Below are 22,937 nucleotides of genomic sequence, written 5' to 3'. Positions count from 1 at the left end.
TGCCCTCTCACCTTCTCAAGAAGTCTTGCATGGGGGACCTTATCAAACGCCTTGCTGAAGTCCATGTACACTACGTCCACGGCACTTCCTTCGTCAATGTGTTCAGTCATATAAGATGATGAATGGGATGGATAGGATAGAGGTGGAGAGACTCTTCCCGCTCAGAAAGGACAGTAGGACTAGGGGGCACAGCCTCAAGATAAAGGGGGGGGGGGGGCCGGTTTAGAACGGAGTTGAGGAAGAACTTCTTCACTCAAAGGGTGGTGAATCTCTGGAATTCTCTGCCTGTTGAAGTGGTGGAGGCTACCTCGCTAAATATTTTTAAGACGCGGGTTGATGGGTTTTTGATAAGAGAGGGGATTAAGGGTTATGGGGAGAGGGCGGGAATGTGGAACTGAGCCACGACAGATCAGCCATGATCTTATTGAATGGCGGGGCAGGCTCGAAGGGCCAGATGGCCTACTCCTGCTCCTATTTCTTATGTTCTTATTAAATCCATGAGACATGGGGAGAATGTGAAAACTCCACAAAGTCACTCACACAAAACTGGAATTTAACCTGGGTCCCTGTGAGGCAAAAGTGCTAACCACTGTGCCACGCTGACCCTCAGCCTGGGCTGAGAATGGAAGTTGGGGAGGGATGGAGGGGGGTGCATTTACCTGCCATGTCACCCTGATGCTTTCCACCTGATATCAGGTGGAAAGGCCTCTGGTCCTCCAGCTTCAAGAGCCCTCTACTGTCTGTAATCGGATAGCAAGCCCATTCTCGAGCCACTAACTGGCCAATTCCAGGAAAAATCACTTTCCCACAATGTACAAGTTTCTGACCCTCATTTGAACCTGACCAGTGGGGTTCAGAAGCCTACAGGGAAAAATCCAGCTCTCTGACTTAGGGGCAAGACAGCTAACAACTGAGTTAAAGTGACAACATAGTAACAAGATCTTGATTTCTCTCAAATAGTAACAGTTCTAAATGTTTCAGAACCTACTGGCATGCAGCTGTGATATAAATGAGTTCAACATGATACACCAACGCTATGGAGCCCACATTTGCTTTCAATTTTATTTTTTGCTTTCTGTCTTCATCTTCCTATTGCTTTCTCATTCCTTCCTTCCCTTATAAGGACATGTTTGTAAGTGAACTGTAAATCCCTATGGAATTTGGGCAGCAGCTTGTGTCATGTCATTGGCTATCAAATTAATTGGAATTAATTGATCCTATTTACTTGCCGCGCACTGCAGGTTTTGCTGAGTTTTATCCATTACGTCCATCATGGCCTTTGTACCTTGCCAGTTATAATAAACTGCAGCAAGTTTAGACACCTTCAAACTTAATCACAGAATTGTTACAGCACAAAAGGAGGCCATTCAGCCCATCATGTCAGCACCAGCTCTCAAAATGAGCATTTCACTTTGTGCCATTTTCCTTTCTTCTTTCTCCCCGTAGCCCCGTACATTTGCCTTTTCAAAAAACAGTCTGGATCCCTTCTGAATGTCTCGATTCAACCTGCCTGCACCACCTCACACAATGCTAGTATGTAAGTACAGCAGCTGCTTAGGAAGGCTAATGGAATGTTTCCATTTATTGCAAGGGGAACTGGGTATAAAAATAGGGAAATTTTACTGGCTCATTCCAGGGTCAGTATCTGGAGTACTTAGTACAGTTTTGGTCTTCTTACTTAAGAAAGGATATAATTGTATTCAAAGCTGTTCAGAGAAGATTTGCTTGACTGATCCTGGGATGAAAGAGTTATAGTATGAGGAACGGATGGGCCTATACGTTGTGAAGGCACCTCCAATACAGAGTCTTACCAACAATCCTAAGACAACTCAGCCTCACACCAGCCTCACACCATACCCTAGTGATGGCCCTATTTATATTGAAGATGTACCTAAATAAAGGAGAGTGTCCCTCTGAACCAAATTCTGGGTTTCTCCATCTATTCATATACCTGAGAGATCTATTTCAGAAATGTTTGTGCTGAGCTGTATTTTTTTCCACCACGTATTTCTTCACCTTGCCCATCGTGAACTGTCTCCTATTTGATTGGGCTTGAGACAGAGTGATAACACAGATGTGTCAATCATCCCCTGCCAGAACACTAGGCCTTGAGTACTGGCCTTGAGTGAACATATTGCATCATTTGGGGCTTGAATTTTGTGGTGATCATAAAATACAGCCTTTTGCAAGGAAAGTAAGAAATGGTCGCAGGAATCAGCTGTACAAGAATCCAGATTGGAGACTCAGGCTGGCATGCTTTGATTCTGACCAATATTCTGAGTATGGCTTCCTTGCTGAGACAGGGGTGTCATATAAGTACCCAAAACAGCCAATATGACCACTTGACAGCAGCAAGGGTTTAAGCAATATTTCACTCCTAACTCAGTGCTTTAACTAATTACTTCTCCCATTTGTCACTAATTCTTCCATTCATTGTGTTGCTATCCTAGTCTCGATCGCAAAATAGGTGGTACAGTGTATTGGAAAAGACTGATTCAAGAAATAAAGGAACATTGCTGAGAGCATAATTAGCTTTTGGATTTGGATCACAAAGGTAGATCATGATCCAGGTGGTCTTTAAACCTCCAAAGACTTCAATGTCTTGGCTACAAGAGCAAGTCAAATACTGGGAGCTCTCTGGCAAGTCATTCGCCTGCTGGTTCACCAAAGCTTGTCCAACATGTATAGGACACAGTAAGCAGTGTGACGGAATACTTGGCTGAATGAACGCTGCTGCAACACTCAAAAAGCTTGACGCCATCCAGGACAAATCAGCCCGCATGATTAGCACACAACCACAAGCTTAAATCTTCACTCCCTCCACCAACCACATACAGTAGCAGCAGTGTGTATTATCTACAAGAAGGACTGCAGCAATTCACCAAAGCTGCTTAGAGAGCACCTTCCAAACACATGACCTCTACCACTTAGAAGGACAGGGCAGCAGGTGCATGAGACCACCATCAGCTGCAAGCTCCCCTCCACGTTGCACACCATCCTGACTTGGAAATATATTACCATTCCTTCATTGTTACTGGGTCAAAATCCTCAAATTCCCTTCCTAACAGAACTGTGGGTGTTCCTACAACACGTGGATTGTAGCAGTTCAAGAGACAACTCACCACCACCTTCTCAAGAGCAATTCGGAATGCGCAATGAATGCTGCTCTAGCCAGCATTTCACATCCTGTGAATGAATAAATAATAAAAAAAACCCCGAAGAGATACACATAACAAGCTGCAATCTGAGCAGGAAGGTAGACTGGGCCGTTTGGTCTCTCCCAGCATCAAGATTTTCTGTGAGCTAGTTGATCACCAGTTTGGTCAAGTATTGAGGATAACTGAATTAAGATGACAGAATGGGTAGTGAAGAATGATGGGTATGTGGGTGTAACAGGTTGATGTCGTGGTCAGTGCTGAAAAAGGGTTGAGGCCTGAGATCTTGCTCAGTGGGGACACAGATTAATAGGGACTATAAAGATGCTTCATTTGAGGTTGGGGGTAGAATTCTGACCTGTGTGCTGATGTGCTGCTTACTTGATCAGTGGGATGTTGGAGAGCTGAAATGCAGCTCGTATTGTTGTGTGGGGCGCAGTTTAGAGTGAATTTCTTCTCACCTGCGGTATTAGATAGTGTCGATAGGCTTCACATTGTTCATCCCTTGTATTCATCCAAAGGCTGTCACATAACATTATATCTGTCTCTTTCAATCACTTGCTCTTTATACGTGCTCTACTGTTTGGATTGTGAGACCACTTGTTTTCAGGCTGTAATGGATTTCAGCCAAGCCACCACATGACAATTTCAGGCATTTCTTCATGGGAAGAGAGAAAATTGGAGCTAGATCTTGACTGCAGCAATTATCTGGGAGAAACTCTTTAAAAACATAAGAACATAAGAACATAAGAAATAGGAGCAGGAGTAGGCCATCTAGCCCTTCGAGCCTGCCCCGCCATTCAATAAGATCATGGCTGATCTGTCGTGGCTCAGTTCCACATTCCCGCCCTCTCCCCATAACCCTTAATCCCCTCTCTTATCAAAAACCCATCAACCCGCATCTTAAAAATATTTAGCGAGGCAGCCTCCACCACTTCAACGGGCAGAGAATTCCAGAGATTCACCACCCTTTGAGTGAAGAAGTTCTTCCTCAACTCCGTTCTAAACCGCCCCCCCTTTATCTTGAGGCTGTGCCCTCTAGTCCTACTGTCCTTTCTGAGTGGGAAGAGCCTCTCCACCTCTATCCTATCCATCCCATTCATCATCTTATACGTCTCAATGAGATGGTTCATCCCAAGCCTATCTAGCTACAGCAGAAGGAACTGTTCGCAGTTTTCAAAATATTCTAAGAAAAAATTACTTTGTCCTTTCAGATCAAAACGCCCAGGCCCAGTGCCCACAGCAACTCTTCGTATGGACTCTCCCATGCCAGTTATCCCTCATCAAAAGGTAAGGCCTGTGCCACAGTCATTGTTGGTTCTGCAATTACTACACTCCCACTCTCTTATATTTTCTCTTGTATAATTGTCTCTTTAAAACTGTTGATATAATTGATGACATGAATTGTGTACAGCATACAAGATGCCATTGTGGAGAGTGGGGCTCCTGTACAAAATGTGACAGTCATTGCAACAACATTTCACCCAGAATCACACCAATCCCACCTGCATGGGGAAGAATCAAAAAAGAAAAATGGAAAAGAGAACATTTGATAGAAAAATCTACTTTCTTCACTTGCCAAATTGAGCTATGACTTTTTATTTGGAAGAGACAAGAAATGTTTTCGTGTGAATTATGTTGTTGCCTTGACTTTATGTAAAGCCGATTTGCCACACATGGTCAGGAATATGACACCCTAAACTAGGCTCCTAATCAACTTTACTAAATTAGCTAATTAACTTAAGCAACCAACCATTAAGACATTTGAGCTTTCAATAATTATTGTGTAAATGACTCAGAATGAACATCTTGAAATCTGCCACCCTGAAGTAGTTAACATTCAGCAGCAATGATCAGAAATTATGTTGCAACAACTGTTGATGGTGCAAAGATCATTACCTCTGAGTTGCAGGTCCCAAGTTTGATCTATGATGAATCATCTGGCTGTACTCCTTCGACAACACCTTCCAAACCTGTAACAAGGGCAGCAAACATATGGAATGTACTAGTTCCTCTCCAAGACACAGATCATCCTGATTTGGAAATATATTGCTGTTCCCTCACGACTGGGTCAAAATCCTGAGACTCCCTTCCTAACAGCACTGTGTGTGTGTGTGTGTGTGTGTGTACATATGCTGCACAAACTGTAGCAGTTCAAGAGAGCAACTAACTATTACCTTCTCAAAGATATTGGGGCAAGAAATGCTGGTCTTGTCAGTTGATGCTCACATCTCAAGAGCAAATAGGAAAATAGTCTGGGACAGTAATGCTAAAGTCATCCACAGCTCCAGACAGTTAGGGGAGCCAATTTACTAATAGTGGGGACATAATATTCAGTATGCACTGACCTATATGGCTTGGGACTGATGGACACAAGTTAGATGCAGTATAGGGACAAGGAAGGGGAAGTCATCAGACCATGCTTGACCATGAAACTTGGGTGCCCAATTGGGGAGAGTTCCATTTGCCAGGACCAGCATCATTGCCCTTGAGAATCACAGATAGTTCTCTCTCACTTTCTCTCATGCTCACAGCTCTGGCTTTACCTCTGGCTCTCTTGCACTTTCTTTCTCTTTCTACCCCGGCTCCCTTTTGTGCACTTATGAATGTGATCCTGGATCCAACTTTTCATAAAATGAAGGAACAGCAAATTAGGAATCAAATTCCCACTTCAGGAGTTTCAATTTGCTTCACTTAACATGCTAGAAGTCTACATTTTGAGCGCAGTCACAGCATCATCTTGGCGCAAACCCTTCTAGAGCCTCATTTAATTGGGCTTTTTACCAGACCATCAGGATAATCCATTAATCTTTTCCATTTTAGTCAGGGAGCTACTGATAGCTTTCTATATTCCTTTCTTTCCCAGCACTCTCATGCTGACTATCACACTCAAACACGTACACACGTTTGCACGTTCTCATTGTCTCATACTGCCTCGCTCCTTCTTTCTCTCACACTTTCTTACACTCACATGTTGGAACACTCAATCTCTCACTCCCTCACTCACACACACTCATGCACATACACACTCACACACAAACACAGGATGTAGGGAATCAAGAATATTTTTCTAGGGCTTGGACTGCTTTGTAATTTTGTCTCTTTTTTAAGTAGGACCTTGAGAGAAACTGCATTTGTTTCCTGAGATTTTGAGAACACTTTTGACCCTTTGTTGTTGTCCATTTAACTAGAGGATACTGCTCCTATTCACAGTTTGTATAAAAGGAGTAGGCAATCCACTTTCTACTTTCCTACAAATTAAGGCCACAACTTTGAGGAGACAATGTGGCAACTTTCTTTTACCTTTAATGGAGTCATGCTACACTATTACATCTCAGGCAATCGACCATCTACAGGATCTTGCGCTTTGTAAAATAATTTCCCCCAACCCCATTTGTTTACAAGTATTGTTTTCCCTTGACACTATGCTGGCTTTAAAAGTACTAACACTGTCTGTTTGCATTGTACTGGCACAGTGATGTGACAAAAAGCATTTTCATTAACATCAATAATCTCCCTGCTCCAATAAATGTATACACCCTTTACATTTCCAACATGAGGGAGGTACTGGGCAATACTCAATAAAACACAAACATTCTCGATAGATCTCCCTTAAATCTAACCATACATTTTGATGTTGCTTTTGCCTGGCCAGTTCTGAATGGAAGTACAGACAATAATATATGCGACTGGTGGAAATTCGGATTGACTCTTTACCAGTGCCAGACTATTGCAGTAATCTCTTGATCCTTTCATATTTATAAGACTTCTGCCATAGCTTGTTAATAAACACATACGCACATGCCAAATCACACATGCACAGCCACACATTCAAAATTGGAAGTTCTTAATCTGACAACTAAAATAACAAGCATTGATTCAGAAGAGGTATCACATGCGAGTGAGGAGAATTAACAACAGTATGTGCCTGGGAAAATTATAAACCCATGAATAATTCTTGTGCATCCTAATCCAATTCCTTTCACTGGCAGATTTAGTAATTTATCCCAGTCAGCAGTGCTGATAATACGAACAACACAGAATCATAAAATCACTTCAGTGCAAAAAGAGGCCATTTGGCCCATTGAATCAGCACCAACTCTGTGAAAGAGCATCCCACCTAGGTGCCTCCCATTCACCCTACCCCCGTAACTATTTACCATGGCTAATCCACCTAACCTGCACCTCCCTGGACAAGAAGGGGCAATTTAGCATTGCCAATCCATCTAACCTGCACATCTTTGGACTGTGAGAAGAAACCGAAGCATCCAGAGGAAACCTAGACAGGGGGAGAGTGTGCAAAAACTCCACACAGACAGTCACCAAGGCCGAATTAAACCTGGCACTGTGAGGCAGCAACGCTGACCACCAAGCCATCGAGCCACTGATAATCAGGATATCCCAAACAATCATCTTCTGAAGCCCCCAATCAAAGCTGTGGATCTGGAGTGTTTCAGCATTTTTAGAACAAATTTCACAGCATCATGAACATTCTCAAATCTCCCAAAATAATTGGGCATTTTATAAGCCTTGGCAGGTCTGTGTGTGGTGGGGAGTTCAGTGGATCAGCATTGACCCATCATTGTTCTGCATCAGATGCTTCTGTGCAGCCCAAACAGCCAGACATTTTCCATTAACTGTTGGTTTACAATATGACAGCATTTGAGCTGACATTTTGTCCCCTAATTATATCACTTTAAGGCTCCACATTGGCATAGCATACTGGCAAAGCAGAAACTGGCATAACCACATGTTCCAAGTGTGAACATTATAAAAACTTCTTTGTTCAGTTTAAAATGCATGTGGGCTGATTTCGACTTGGGCAAAGGTTGCCCAACTGCCCTGATGCTACCTCTGGACAGAAGGATTCCAAAACCAACCAAGGCTCCAGAATACCATTGAATGAATCCTTATATATGTGGGTTGTTAGGTGATAACTGACTGTCATATCTTTCACAGCTGCACCACCAACCAACACCTAGCCCCTGAGCCCTCACAAATGAGTTTTTTGAAGGGTAAGAAGTAATCTGTAGCTATTCGCTTGAAACCACAATTCCTTCCAATGTCCTGTGCTCCCGTGGCAGAAGAACCTTCTCCACTTTAAACTGTGAGGTGACAACATGGACCTCAAGAAGGAACTACAACTTGGCTGTAGCTCCTCCATGCCTCTTTGTTCTCCTGTCTCCTGTTGCTTGAGCCAAGAGCTGAGATAAGTTAGAATTAAATCATTGGGAATTTATTTCATCCAGTGGACAAAACGCACAACACCTTAAATAAATTTCCTTCAAAGGAATCATTCCAACTTTCTTTTCAATCCAATTTGTACAGTCAAACAGGGTGCTTAAATCACTGAGTAGGAGGATAAACAAGTTTCAAGGATGCCTAGTTGGATGTAGAAATTGAAGCATAATGGAATAATCAGGGAGTGGATGGAAAGATGGCAGCTGGGGCTCAACACACATGTAAGGTCAGTGAACCTAAACAGAAGAAGCAATAATGTGAAATGTATGGTCCAGCAGGTAAGAGATTTAGGAGTTCTGATGGAGAGGTCATGAAAGCTGTTTTTTCACTTTTATGAATTAGTAAAGAAAACAAATAAAATGTTGGGATATATGACTGAGTGTGTTAATATTCAGTGTCAGAAGGTTATGTTGAAACTACATCGAGACTTGAAGGAACCTCATAGAGCAGGGTGTACCATTCTGGTCATATTTTAGGAAAGATGCAATCTTACCCAAGGAAGTTCAAAGGAGGGCTCTGAAGCTCATTCTTGAACTTAGCGATGAGTTCTGAAGAAAGGTTGTCCATTGTGAGACATGATTCAGAAAAGGATGAAACAGAATTTGATAAGTGCAATGCTTTGCGATTTACATGAGTGTGGAGAATTTTGATCCAGTTATGCTGTGTTGGTCATTGGATTTAAGAAGTCTCATTGACAATTTGACCTATGGTATTGAAAGAAAGTTAAAAATTTGGACAGTGCTTTTCAGCATGAAGGAGACAGTTTTTTGAATAACAAGCAGAGTAATGGATAGCTTTTTGTTAAAGAACTGGATTACTATTAGTTGGTTTCAGAATGACACTAAGGAAACGAATGGATAAGTTTGGAAAAATAGGCTCAGTGGACCTATGGCATCTAATCTAAAATTTCAGTTTCTCTATTATATAAGGTTTCTGCATTTTTTGGAGTGCAATCTTCTACCGAAGCCAAAATGAAAGTGGTCATGCAATAAATAAAACAGAAAATGCTGGAACTTCTCAACAGTTCATGTAGCATCTGTGGGAGCGAAATAACATTTGAGGACAATGACCTTTTGTCAGAACTTAATTTCAGATTTTCAGTGTCTGCAGTATTTTGCTTTTATATTTTGCATCATGGAATCAGTAGCATAATGTGGACAAAGTAACATCCAGACAAGGAATTAAAACAGAGTTGACCTGGTGGTGGGATCACTCATGGATTTAAATGGTGATGTAAGTTTGTTTACTGGGGGTTAAGGAGGTTTATTAGCTCAGTTGGCTGCAAAACTAACACTTCTTCAGAATAAGGACAACAGTGTGTGGTTTGAACCCCACTTAAGGTGAGGTAAACCTGGGGCCTTCGACTTTCTCCTCACACTACCCTGTAGTAAAATCACTGCATAATCCATGGATCAGCAGCCCTCCAATAATTGAGGATATTACTTGAAGAAAAAGTTGTTCATTGGAAAATGTTATAAACTAATAATCTCCATAAAGAGCACATACTAACTTCAACATCAGGATTTTCCAGTTTCCAGTCTGAGATATTTCCAGTTAGCTTTTCTCAGACTAAACTGTCTGTTCTAGCTGATTGGCTCATTCCTGATGTCAAAGATTCTCTTCAGTCAAGTGATTGGTGTCATCAATGAATGCTGGATATTTTGGGCCCACTAATTATTTTCTTTTGCTTTGATCAGTGGTGTACTGTGTGTTTGCATGTGATCTGTGATTTTCTTTTGCCTTTTGTTCTGTGCTCGGGTGTGTGTTGCTGCAGGACCCAGCTTCAGGAATCGGCACCAGCTGTCTGAGCGGAAAACTGACGTCAGCCCCTGAGCACCAGCTCAGTAAAACTGCTTGGGTCTCTGATAGCATGCTCACAGCTAATGGGATGTCCTCTGATTACCTCAGCACAAGGGACAGCAGCTTGTCTCGTAGCTTGGAATTGGCAGCATCTCTCAGGCAGACATCTTCCGTGACCACTTCGATTTTCTCTCCAGCTACGTCCCTCACTTCCGACCTTTCACCTCAAAGAGGGGTCAGCCTTTCTCAGGCACCAAGAAGGGGTTATGATGTAACTGGCATTGAAAGTGCGACATCTAGCTCCAGCCACCGTGGGCAGTACAACAGCCCAATGGGTCTGTACTCTAAAGAGACTATTAATGAAATGGTCAGGGCAACAGCCCAGAAGGATGACAGGCGAGGCAGGGCCTCTGCAGGTGGATTCCTCCGAGAGTAAGTATTAAAATTGCAACTAAGTACATGGTAGGTAGCTGGCCACATGCCTTCAAACTTTAAGGCTTTAAACAGACTTGGTTTTTAAAGTACTCCAAGTTGCCCCTCGCTAAACAGCCTGGTGAACAGTTTCTAATTCACACCCCTTTGCTGAGTAGTTTGTCTCAGTTTTATTTGCCCAACTGGACCAGTGATTGCCCATCAACAGCAGCACTTCATCCAAGCCGGCACAGTTACCATTGCTACCCACATTGTGCAGCTCCTGGCTGCAGGCACGTCTGTCTTGTCACCACTTAGACTTCAGAGGGAACTGGAAAATTGTAAAGCATCCGACCATACGTGAAAAAGTGACATACTCCTTACCCTATAGGAATGGAGGACCAGGAGGAGGCCATTCAGGCCCTTGAGCCTGTTCTGCCATTCAGTTACACCATGGCTGATCTGTATCTTCACTGTATCTATCCAGCTTGGTTCCATAATTTTTAATACCAGCCATAGGGGTTGGATTAGTGCTGGTTTTTAGGTGTAGGTTACCAAGCAGATTATGATTGCCACTGGAGTTTTATACTGTATGGCTATTAAACAGAGTGACCAAACCAGAACCGCCAGCTAGAAAAAGATGTATCCAAGTGGAGGGAGTACAGCTACATTTGAGGGTTTTGTCCACCGATCATCATGTGTCTACACTTACAAATAAATATCAAGTGCACACTGTCGTGGTTCCCCAAGACGACAACTTATTTAACCCGATTGAAACAGAGAGTCTGAGTTGTAATCCTCCAAGCAATAGACTTTATTTCCAGTACAAGAGAAATAAAGCCGGGAGGTCCGGAACACTCCAACGAGCCATCGGCTTACAGTCTTTTTAAGCACATTTCAGCTCCATACCTCAAGATCCTTATCTCGCTTTTACGACCCACTGACCCTTTATCTGTTTTGCTTGAGATTGGTCACTCCCTGTTTCCTCTCTTTTCTTCTTGAAACCATGGTGGTTACATCCCTTGCTTTTATCTTTACAACTCTGCTTGTACACTAATAGTGGTTTAGCTGACTTAGGCCGAATGTGAAGAAAAACATGCTGTTATTTCCTTTTTATTACGGTCAATCTCAAGCTGGACAGCTGGGTTGTGTCCATTGTCCCCTAAGGGACTATTGGTTGCATTTGCTAGTAAGTAACTGCTATACTGCTTCTCTGGGCCTCCTGCTTTGATCACATGTGCTACACTTGATTATATTAGGTTACAAATCAGCTATACTTGATTACCCATCCTAATTCTACTTCAAGGAAGACATTCTAATACTATCCGTGCTTCCGTATTTCATATCCAGTTTAGGCACAATTATTCAGTACAAATTCTCTAAGTACTAACATGCTTACATATTGAGTACAAATTTCCTTACATATCCCCCCTTTGAGACTATCCCCTAGTCTCATTCCAATTACCAAGGTCAGCTCAGATAGTCCCCCTTGTTTGACCCCGTTCACATGCACATATTTAATCACACTTGTAGGCAACGTGGGGGAGCCGAGTATTTTGGTCAGGGATTAATGTCCCCATTCTAGTCTTATCATGGCCTGTCTAGCAAAAGTCTGAATTTTTAGGTTGCTCCCCCAGATTGCCTGCTCCTAACAGTCATCAGCCAAAAACCTTCCCACCCTTGTCTAGGGAAGGGAAAAAGACTGATTCCTGTGTACAGACTAAGTCTCTTGGTCTCCGTAGGCATCGGTGAGGTTGTAGAACGATCCTCCACTAGTGCAGCTATTTCGCAAACTGACAAGTTTCAATTTCAACCAGGGTCATTGTGAATTCATCCAGCGGGGGCAGTTCAATGTTTCCCCATTCCTTAGTTGTTCCTCCCAAACGTGGGTTGCTTGTCACTTGTGTCACCATTTGTTGCACTGCCAATCTGGCAAGGAGGGATCTCAAGACAGGTAAAAAACAGCAAAATATTAATCCCAGGATGGTTATTGTCATGGCTGTCACAACTCCAGCTTTAGCAAACCAGGCCCCCCATCTTCCTAACATATTGTCCAGCCAATTCCATACCCCATGCCCGAACCCAGCATTCTCCTTCACCTCTCTCCTGAGATTTTTCAGCTTATTCATGGCCTGTGTGAATGACCCCTCTGGGTCAGTGTTATTAGGGATAAATGTGCAACACTGGTCCCCAAACATAACACACACCCCTCCTTTTTCCGCCAGAAGCCAATCTAATGTTTTATTCCCCTACCTCCCCAATTCTGCATCTCTATGCTCTCTACACTCCATTTTCCTTTACTGTGGGTCAAGGAAGTCCCTGAGGGAAATAGTTTCCAAATCCCAGGTGACTTGGCTAACAAGCCCAGGCTGGACACTTGCATCATCAGCCAGCTCATACACAGAACCACTTTCACCATCCTCCGCTCCTTTTTTTCTGTTTTGGCTCTGTCTCTGTTCCCCAAGATTCCCCCCCCGTGTAGTTTTACTTCTTCCTCACTGCTACTCAAATCCAGATGATTGGTGTTTTCAACCTCCCTTCTCTCCCCTACCTCTGGTACCGTTCTGGTGCAATGATTTAAGTGATACCACAATGTACTGCCTTCTACTGGTATCGCCGTGGGAGAAACTTTGGTCACTTCAAACGGTCCCTCTCGCCTCGGTTCGTTCCAACGCCTTCGAAACTTCCTGATGTATACTCGATCTCCAGGTTTGATCTGGTGTTCTGCTGCAGGACTCTCCTCTTCCTTGGCTTTTTCCTGTTCAAATATAGTTCTATGTATAATAGTTAATTGCTGTATATACTCTCTTGTGTCCTGATCTAAGCACTCCAATGAGGGGCCCCCTGCCCCCCTGATCTTTGGTACCGGCATTACTCTTCCTGTCATCATTTCGTGCGGACTCAAATGTGTGATTCTGTTTTCCTGACTTCTGTACTGCATTAAAGCCAATGGCAGAGCATCTATCCAGTTTTTCCCTGTCTCGCTGCAAATCTTACTTATTTTAGCCTTAAGAGTTCCGTTTGCCCTCTCCACCATTCCCTGGGACTGAGGATGATACACACATCCAAATTTCTGCTTTATCCGTAATGCTGAGAGAGTCTCTCTCAGCACCCTTCCGATAAAAGCAGACCCATTGTCGGAACTTAATTGCATGGGTATGCCAAACCTTGGGATAATTTCTTTTGACAGGAAGTTAATTACCGTTCCAGATCCTTGATCTTCGGATGGCGTTGCTTCTATCCATCTACTGAATCTGTCAATAATCACCAGCATATATCTTTTTCCTCTTACCACCTTTCCCATATCCACATAATCCATGCATAAGTGTTTGAAGGGTCCTTCGGGAATGGGTATGTGCCCTATTGGGGCAGTAATGCCCTTTCTGATATTATTCTGAGCACACACCTCACACTGACTTAGTATGTAATCAATTGAGTTCTGTAGATATGGGGACCAAAATCCTTCTTTTTTGATCTTTCTGGTCACTTCCCCCCTTGCGCAGTGATCAACCCCATGTGCTTCGCTGATTAGTACGGTTAGTAGCGGTGTGGGTGCTATGATCAACCCCTCCCCATTTCTCCATATTTTATCTTGCTGTCCCTGCAAGGCTCCCCTATCCTTCCACATTGTCTGTTCAGCCACAGAGGCTTCTTTCTGCGCTTGGGCTACATCTTCTAATGTAATTTGGGGTTCGATGTTTCCCTGACCTGGCCCTGGATGCGATCTTGCTATTTCTACCGGGGCTATCGTAGCTTCGGCACATCCTGATGCCTCTTTAGCTGCTTTATCGGCTTTGGAGTTTCCCTGTGTAATGCTATCTGTTCCCTTTTTATGTGCCTGACACTTGATTATAGCTAGTTCTCTTGGATTCATCATGGCCCGTATTAATGTTCTGATTTGACCTTCGTGTAGTATTGGTCCTCCTCCGCTTTTCATAAATCCCCTTTGCCTCCATATTGCCCCAAATAGGTGACAGACCCCGTGGGCATAGGCCGAATCAGTATAAATCTCCACCGCTTCCCCGTTTGCTAACTCACATGCTCTGGTCAATGCCTTAAGCTCCGCCAACTGAGCTGAGCATGGCTGCTCACATTCTTTCGCCTCTATCACCTCAAATGTGTCCCCCTTCTGTTCAACTATTGCATAACCAGCGTGATTTCCTATATGATCCCTATAGCACGAACCATCAACATACAGAGTTCGCTTCCCTGCTGTGTCTAATCTATCAGCCTTCAGGTCTTTCCTCAGTTTCATATACGCTCTTGTCTCTCTGATGCACTCATGCTCCTCTCCCTCATGTGGCAATGGCATATAATCAGCTGGGTTGACCCTATTACACTTCACTATCGTAATGTCAGGGAATGTGGTCAACATTTGAAAGTGATGAATTCTTGACGGCGTCAGGACAAATTTCCCTTTTTCAATCAATTCAGCTACCTTGTGGTATACATGTATGTTTATCGGATATCCCATTGTGACTGTGGCTGCTTTTTCGTATGTCCACCAAGCTGCTGCCAGACCTTGATAGCAAGGAGGATACCCCATTGCTACGTCGTCTAGCTTGGTGCTGTAATATGCTACAGCCTGCCTTCGTTTGCCCTTGCAATTCTCCTGCATTAATACTGCTGTAGCAAACCCTGCTTCTCTGTTACTCACAAATAAGTCAAAAGGTTTGTCATAGATTGGTAAAGCCAATGCTGGTGCCTGTGCCATTTCTTTCTTTATATTCTCAAATGCTTCTGAAGCATCTTTGTCCCATTTTAGTTTGGCTTTTAATTCTTCACACCCCGCCTCCTTCATTATCTTTCGTAGTGCCTGTGTTTTTTCTGCATAGCTTTCCACCCATTCAGAACTGAATCCTGTCATTCCCAAAAATGTCATCATTTGCCCCACCGTCTGTGGTTTCGGAACTTTTAGTACTGCTTCTATTTGCTGTGAAGCTATCCCCTTGTGCCCTGCTGATATCTCTCTCCCCAAGTATTCTACTTTTACCTGGCACAACTGCAGCTTTTTCCTGGATACTTTATGACCCCCTTCTGCTAATCTTTCCAATAGTTTTAAACTGTCCTTCCTGCATTGCTCTCTTGTCTCTGCGCATAATAACAAATCATCCACATGCTGTATTAATGTTCCCTCCAACTGTATCCCCTCCAAATCTGCCCTCAACACCTGGTTGAATGCATGTGGGGAATGCTTGAATCCTTGGGGCATCCTGTTATACGTGTATTGTTTCCCGTCAAATGTAAATGCAAAGAGATACTGGCTTTCTTGAGCTAGCGGCACGCTAAAAAATGCTGAGCATAGGTCTACTACAGTGAACCATCTGCTTTCAGGCGGTATATTAGTCAACAGGGTGTAGGGGTTGGGAACCTCTACTGGCATGTCTTCCACTACCTCATTTACTGCCCTCAAGTCATGCACTAATCTCCATTTTTCCCCGTCTGCCTTTTTTACCGGTAGCAGTGGTGTGTTACACTTGCTCCGAGTTTCCTTTAATACCCCTGCTTCTATCAGTCCCCTAATTGTTCCTCTAATTCCTTCAATTGCTTCTGCCTTAATCGGATACTGTGGTCTGTAAGGTCCTTGTCGTCCGGTCTTTAGTCTAACCTCCACTGGATTAGCATTTTTAACCCTCCCCACATCAGTGTCCTGTCTGGACCACAACTTCTGTGGGAGGGAATTCAAATCCTTTTCTAAGCTCTCTCTCCACTCCTGCTCCTGCTTCTCAATCTCTGCCTCTATTTTTACCTGTTTTGTCTTCCCGATCATTTTAACATCCAAGATTATCTTCAACATTTGTCCATTACTGGACGTCCAAATATCTACGTTTTCTGTCTGAACAAATTCTAATTCCCGTGCCCTCAGTACCATTGGTCCTAGATCTTTTGATCTGTGTCCCGGATTCACTTTTAATGTAACATGTGGTTCCGACCCAGATACAGAGAACCATTTGTTAACCCATTCATTCCTCACGACCGTGAGGGCCGCTCCCTCTGGGCCAACTAAAATACTTTCCGACCTTATCTCTTGTTCTCGTCCTGCCTCCTTTTCCCATTTCTCCTGTATCTCGGGTTTCTGTTCTTCATCAAATATCATTGTGCTGTGCAGTTCTGTCCTTGGCCATTCGGCCTGTGGAACCCAAGTATCTATCAGCTCTCCCCAAACTTCCCATACCTGTTTTTTAACTTGCTCCTCTATGTCTCCCAACCAGTACACATTAACCCCTTCCTTTCCTGGTACTCTGAGTAAATACACTCCCATCAAATCAATTCCTTGTTCTGTACATTCTAATTTTAGTCCTAAACCTAGGATTGCATCTCTTCCTAATAAATTTAATGGCATTCTATCACACACTAATATAGGTACATGACTAGTTTTGCTTCCAATGGTGACAGGTACCGGCGTTGTCATCTGAGTTAACGTTATTTTCCCCGAGAACCCCACAGTTTTCACAAACTGGTTTGATAATGGTAGGTGATTCGCATATTTTGTTTGTATGCACGTACACGTGGCGCCGGTGTCTATCATCATGGGGACCTCAACCCCTCCTACTCTAACACTAATTATGGGTTCCTGATCTGCTGTATCTGTTATTTGTACGTACTGTCCTACCACTTCAGGGTTCTCAGGGCCCCCCTATAGGGAGCTCTGAAAATTCACAGGTCCCTGCAGCACGGGGGTGTTATTCAACGGCATTTGCGCCATTTGCTGGTCTATCTGCTGCTGGTTTTCTCCCTGCCTGTAAGAGTTCTGTGGGCAATTTCTTTTTATATGTCCTGCTTCCCCGCCTCCCCAGCATACGCCTGGAGGGCCAGGCGGCGGTCCCTGCCTTGGAAGCTGCTGATTTCCCTGTCCCTGTCCTCTCTGATTCTGATAGGGTGGCCTACCACCTCCTTGTCCTTTCCCATTTCTATTCCAGTCAGTCTGATTTTGTGAAGCATAAGGGTGTTGATAATTTAAGCCATAGCCTCCTGGGTTCATGGACAGCGGGAAGGCAGAAATGTTGTAGGTTATGATGGGCTGGCCTCCATCTCCGTTTCTCCCTAGCATCGGTGCAGGTATTTCCTCTGTCTTTTGGTTCACCACCATCAGTGCTATTTTCTTTAGTGTGGGGTCTTCTTTCACTTTCAGCTTTTCCTTACTTTTAATTTCTTCCAGCTGGGCTTGCAGGAGTTTGCGTTGTATCTCCTTCAACTGTTTGTCTGCATTTTTCCTCCCTGCGGTGTCTCTCCACTGCATGGGCAACATAATCCACAAACTCTCGGTAGTTTTTCGAATCCAGGCCCACCACTTCTTCCAGTCTTGCCTTAGCTGAAGTCGGCAGGCCTTCTAGGATTGCGGCTCGGAACAGGGAGTTGGTTAGTGGATCTGTTAGAATGTCCCTCTCCGTGTCCCTTTTCCACCTTCTTAACTGGTTTTCTATGTACACGGCCGCATTCTCTTCCTCACCCAACGGTTCCCCTCTCAGAGTTTTTATATCCATCCGATTGGGGTACATATCCCGCAGTGCTTGCCAAATGTCGTGGCGGTATGGATCCATTAGTGTTCCATCCACATCCGGGTCATAGGCTGCGGTCGGGATGCCAGCACGTCTCATTACTTCAGCCATTTGGTCCATTCCCAGCACTTTTGTCAGGAGAGCTTTGATGTCACCCAGCGCCATCCTCTTTCCCACCATTCCAGCCTCCAGCTGTCCAATCCACCTTCCGGCTCCGTCCAAAATATTGGGTAATTCGTTAATTAAATTAGGCAAGTCCTGACCTGACCAAGGGATATATTGCAGTCTGCCACCCTTCAGAATCACCGGGAACACCCCTTTCTCCCTTCGTTCCTCGGCTGGATATTTTACAGGTTGGTGTCTTTTCCGCATTGATTTTCTTCGTCCCCCTAACACTGACTGTCTCTCCTCCTCTTCACTACTTTCTTCTGTCCCTCCTTCCATCCCTTCCTCTATTCTTTCTCTCTCTGGGTGCTTCCATGTCCACCCTTCTATTTTCTGAATTTTTTTTTTTATCCCCACTCCACTTCTTAGTGGAAGTGACTACTTGTTCAATTAGTCCAGCTAACTGATGTATTAACAATACTGCTATTTTCTTTGTTTGGTTTCTTTTTTCTAACTCTCTAATCTGTGATTCTGACGTTTCAATTCTCTCCTTGTCGTCAGCCCAATTTTTTTTACCCAAGACTGAGATGTGTTCAATTAATCCAGTTTAAACCTGTTTAATTAATTCAAACTAAGAGAAGTCCAATTATCTTAGTTCCGTCCTTTTTTTTCCCAATCATTTCCATTGTTGATCTAGTGGGTGAAATGGATCCCACCCCTAGGTCGCTCTTATCACAGTCCGGTGATACCTATCAGGGGTGATCAGTCCCCTCCGTACCACCGCTTACACTCGTGGGCTTACACCCTTAAGCTCACACTATTAAGCCGGCTTTCCCTTCTACTCCGGCGATCTCTCAGACAGATTCTTTCTTACTCTCATCTGAACATCACATCCCAGGCATCCTTTTCTAGCCTTTACACTCACTTCAAACTTCTGAGCTTCGCATAGGGGGCTACCCCTCTTAACAACTGGTCTAAGGCTGGGTGTAAAGACAGACACCTCCTTATTTGCACATACTCAGCTCAGACCTCTCACACACTCTCACACTCTTTCATCACAGATGAGCACCTACTGTACTTTGATTCACTCCCTTAAATTCGGTAATCTATTCCGGAGCTCCGGTTGTGGCCATTCAACCGGACCCGTAAAAAGATCCCAGGTCTCAGCACCAATTCTTGTAGGTAAAGATACCTCTGAATCCAATTGTGAGTCAAAGTACAGCAGTTTATTTAACAAAAGCCTGATTCAGAAAATCCAAAATAAGATTTATTTTTATCACCTTTAAATATCCTCACTAAATCAAGACCCTTGCACCTTCTTACAATTCTGGTACAATAAAACAAAACATCACTTGGAACACAGATGCACGAAGAAATACTGAAAGCATTCTAATGTGCAATCTACATGTTTAATTATTTCTACAGCTCTGCCTTTGTAACCAACACAGGCAAGTACAAAATCAAATCTACTGTGTGCCTAACTGGTTAACTCTCCTTACAACTTTAAGATGCAATGTAATGCCACCTTTCCCACTTGGCAGAATTCAAATCTCTGTCCGATCCCTGCATAATTTAGTAAACTTAAAGCAATTCACTTTGATTGGCTATACCTATTACATCACCTGAGGGTCTCAATTACACAGTTCCACCCCCTCTCTCTCTCTCTCTCTCTCTGTACCATACAGAGTCAGCCTGCTTGTCTCTTTTTTTAACCCTTTACTGGTGGGAGCTCACTGGCCTCTAATAAATTTGATGGGTGTCTCATGTCGTGACAAATCCCCTTCTCTCTCAAACAGTCATATAGTCATGCACAATTCCAAATACATAACTGCTATTAGCGTTCACCCCGCACCTCAGTAAAAGCCTATGTCAGGGTTCCCAGTTCCACTGACATACTTCTCTCTACTCTTTCTGCTCCCTCATCACATAACCTCCCCTTAGTTTTAACTACCGTATTAGGTAAGAGAGCAATCTCTCACAGATCTCTCTCCCTCTCGGTTGACGTCTTTTCCCCGAGGTCCTGGGTAGGTTCGGACTGGCAGGCCTTCCTACACTTACTCTCCTTGGGCAAGTCGTAACCTGGAATCCCGCTCCAAACCGCTTGACTTAACCTAGTTGCATCTATTAGCGTTCGGTTCTTTTTGCGTCGCACTTTTTACCCATTCACAGACAACACAGTATTCGCAGCGCGCTTTGCATGCAAAACTCTACCCTTCAGATTAGACTCAGTCTCTCAAAGTATTTTCCCCAATTTAATTTTACCTTTGCAGGATATTCTTTGGGTTGGGGAGATCCAGGACCAGCAGAGAGCCGGGTGCGCTGGGCCTCGAGATCCCTTTTTCCGACAACAAGGATTTACATGCAATATAAGTCTGCTTACCTTGCTGTCAGAATGCCGGCTTTGGGATGTCCAGCCCCAGTCAGACCACTGTCTCCACTACTCCTTCCCGATGCTAGTTTCCGGGCGGTCTCCCACAGCACCCTGCTCGCAGTGCCAATTTTGTCGTGGTTCCCCAAGACGACAACTTATTTAACCCGATTGAAACAGAGAGTCTGAGTTGTAATCCTCCAAGCAATAGACTTTATTTCCAGTACAAGAGAAATAAAGCCGGGAGGTCCGGAACACTCCAACGAGCCATCGGCTTACAGTCTTTTTAAGCACATTTCAGCTCCATACCTCAAGATCCTTATCTCGCTTTTACGACCCACTGACCCTTTATCTGTTTTGCTTGAGATTGGTCACTCCCTGTTTCCTCTCTTTTCTTCTTGAAACCATGGTGGTTACATCCCTTGCTTTTATCTTTACAACTCTGCTTGTACACTAATAGTGGTTTAGCTGACTTAGGCCGAATGTGAAGAAAAACATGCTGTTATTTCCTTTTTATTACGGTCAATCTCAAGCTGGACAGCTGGGTTGTGTCCATTGTCCCCTAAGGGACTATTGGTTGCATTTGCTAGTAAGTAACTGCTATACTGCTTCTCTGGGCCTCCTGCTTTGATCACATGTGCTACACTTGATTATATTAGGTTACAAATCAGCTATACTTGATTACCCATCCTAATTCTACTTCAAGGAAGACATTCTAATACTATCCGTGCTTCCGTATTTCATATCCAGTTTAGGCACAATTATTCAGTACAAATTCTCTAAGTACTAACATGCTTACATATTGAGTACAAATTTCCTTACAACACGTGGCCAGCAAATTCCAAATTGCAAATTCTGAAATAATCCAGAAATTGCAAAAATGGAATCAAATGGAAACAGATGTTTATAGAATCCCTACAGTGCAGAAAGGCCATTTGGCCCATCGAGACTGCATCAATCATCCAAAAGAGCATCCCACCCAGGCCCTCCCCTCTGCCCTAACCTCATAACCTCATGCATTTAAATGCATCTAACCGGCATGTTTTTGGACTGTGGGAGGAAAGTGGAGCACTCAGAGAAAACCCACGCAGGCAGTGGGAGAATATGCAAGCACCACACATCACCCAAGGCCAGTATCGAACCTGGGTCCCAGGCATTATGAGCCAGAATGCTAACTATTGTGCTACCATCCTTGATATCTGAGGCAATTTAAAGTTTCCCCATCCTTTATTATAAGTGAATGTTCACCTTGTCTTCTCGTGGAATTTATGTTCTTCAGGGAATGAAACACTCTGTCCCATCCTGCTCCAACCTAAAAGGAGAGAATTTATCTCCATTTGGAAAGGCAAGATTTGATCAGGGAAAATCAGTATGGTTTTGTCAGTGGGAGGTCATGCCTAGCAAATATGATTGAATTTTTTGAGCATGTAACAAAGTGTTTGGATGAGGGTAGTGCAGTTGATGTAGTTCACATGGATTTCAGCAAAGCCTTTGACAAAGTCCAACATGGAAGACTTATTAAGAAGGTTAATGCACATGGGATACAAGGTGATCTGACAAGGTGGATTCATAATTGGCTTAGTGGTAGGAGACCAGAGGATAGGGACAGACAGCTGCTTTAGTGACTGGAGGCCAGTGTCCAGTAGCATATCACAAGGATCCGTGCTGGACCCCTATTGTTCATCATTTATATAAATTAAATAGATGACTATGTGGGGGTTAGGATCAGTAAGTTTGCCGATGACACAAAGATTGGCCGTGTGGTTAACAGTGTCTTGGGTTACAGAAAGATAGACAGATGGGTCAAATGGGTGGATAAGTGGCAGATAGCACTTAACTCTGAAAAGTGTGAAGTGATGCACTTTGGAAGAAGTAATTTGACAAGGAAGTATTCAATGAAAGATCTGACACTGGAAAATTCTGAAGAATAAAGGGACCTTGGTGTGGTTGTCATTAGATCTCTGAAGGCGGGAAGACAGGTTAACAGGATGGTGAAAAAGGCATATAGCACACTCGCCTGTATCAATCAGGATGTAGCTTACAAAAGCAGACAGGCCATGATGGAGTTGTATACAACTTTGGTGAGGCTACAGCTGGAAGGATGTGAATGCAGTGGAGGGGGTGCAGAGGAGATTTACCAGGATGCTACCTGGGATGGAACATTTAAGTTGTGAAGAGAGGTTAGATAGGCTTGAGTTGTTTTCGCTGGAGTAGAGGAGACTGAGGAGTGACCTGATTGAGGTGTCCAAGATTGAGGGGCATAGATCGGGTGGATAGGGAGCAGCTGTTCCCCTTAGTTGAAGGGTCAGTTACGAGAGAACACAAGTTAAAAATGAGGGGTAGGAGGTTTAGGGGAGA

The 22,937-nt window shown here is 43.7% G+C and overlaps 1 protein-coding gene across 1 annotated transcript in view; it reads left to right on the top strand.

The window, feature by feature from the left end:
* Positions 1-22,937, top strand: part of ldb3a (LIM domain binding 3a) — a 190,438-nt gene that overhangs the window by 68,920 nt on the left and 98,581 nt on the right. The window contains exon 4 of the mRNA XM_080215604.1: positions 4,370-4,445. Coding sequence (XP_080071730.1) covers positions 4,370-4,445 — 76 coding nt within the window. The remainder of the gene's footprint in view (positions 1-4,369; positions 4,446-22,937) is intronic.

This window comes from Carcharhinus amblyrhynchos, chromosome 31, assembly GCF_965287045.1.
Source record: "Carcharhinus amblyrhynchos chromosome 31, sCarAmb.v2.hapA, whole genome shotgun sequence".
In the NCBI taxonomy this organism is placed as follows: Eukaryota; Metazoa; Chordata; class Chondrichthyes; order Carcharhiniformes; family Carcharhinidae; genus Carcharhinus; species Carcharhinus amblyrhynchos.
This window is presented reverse-complemented; position numbering and strand designations above follow the sequence as displayed.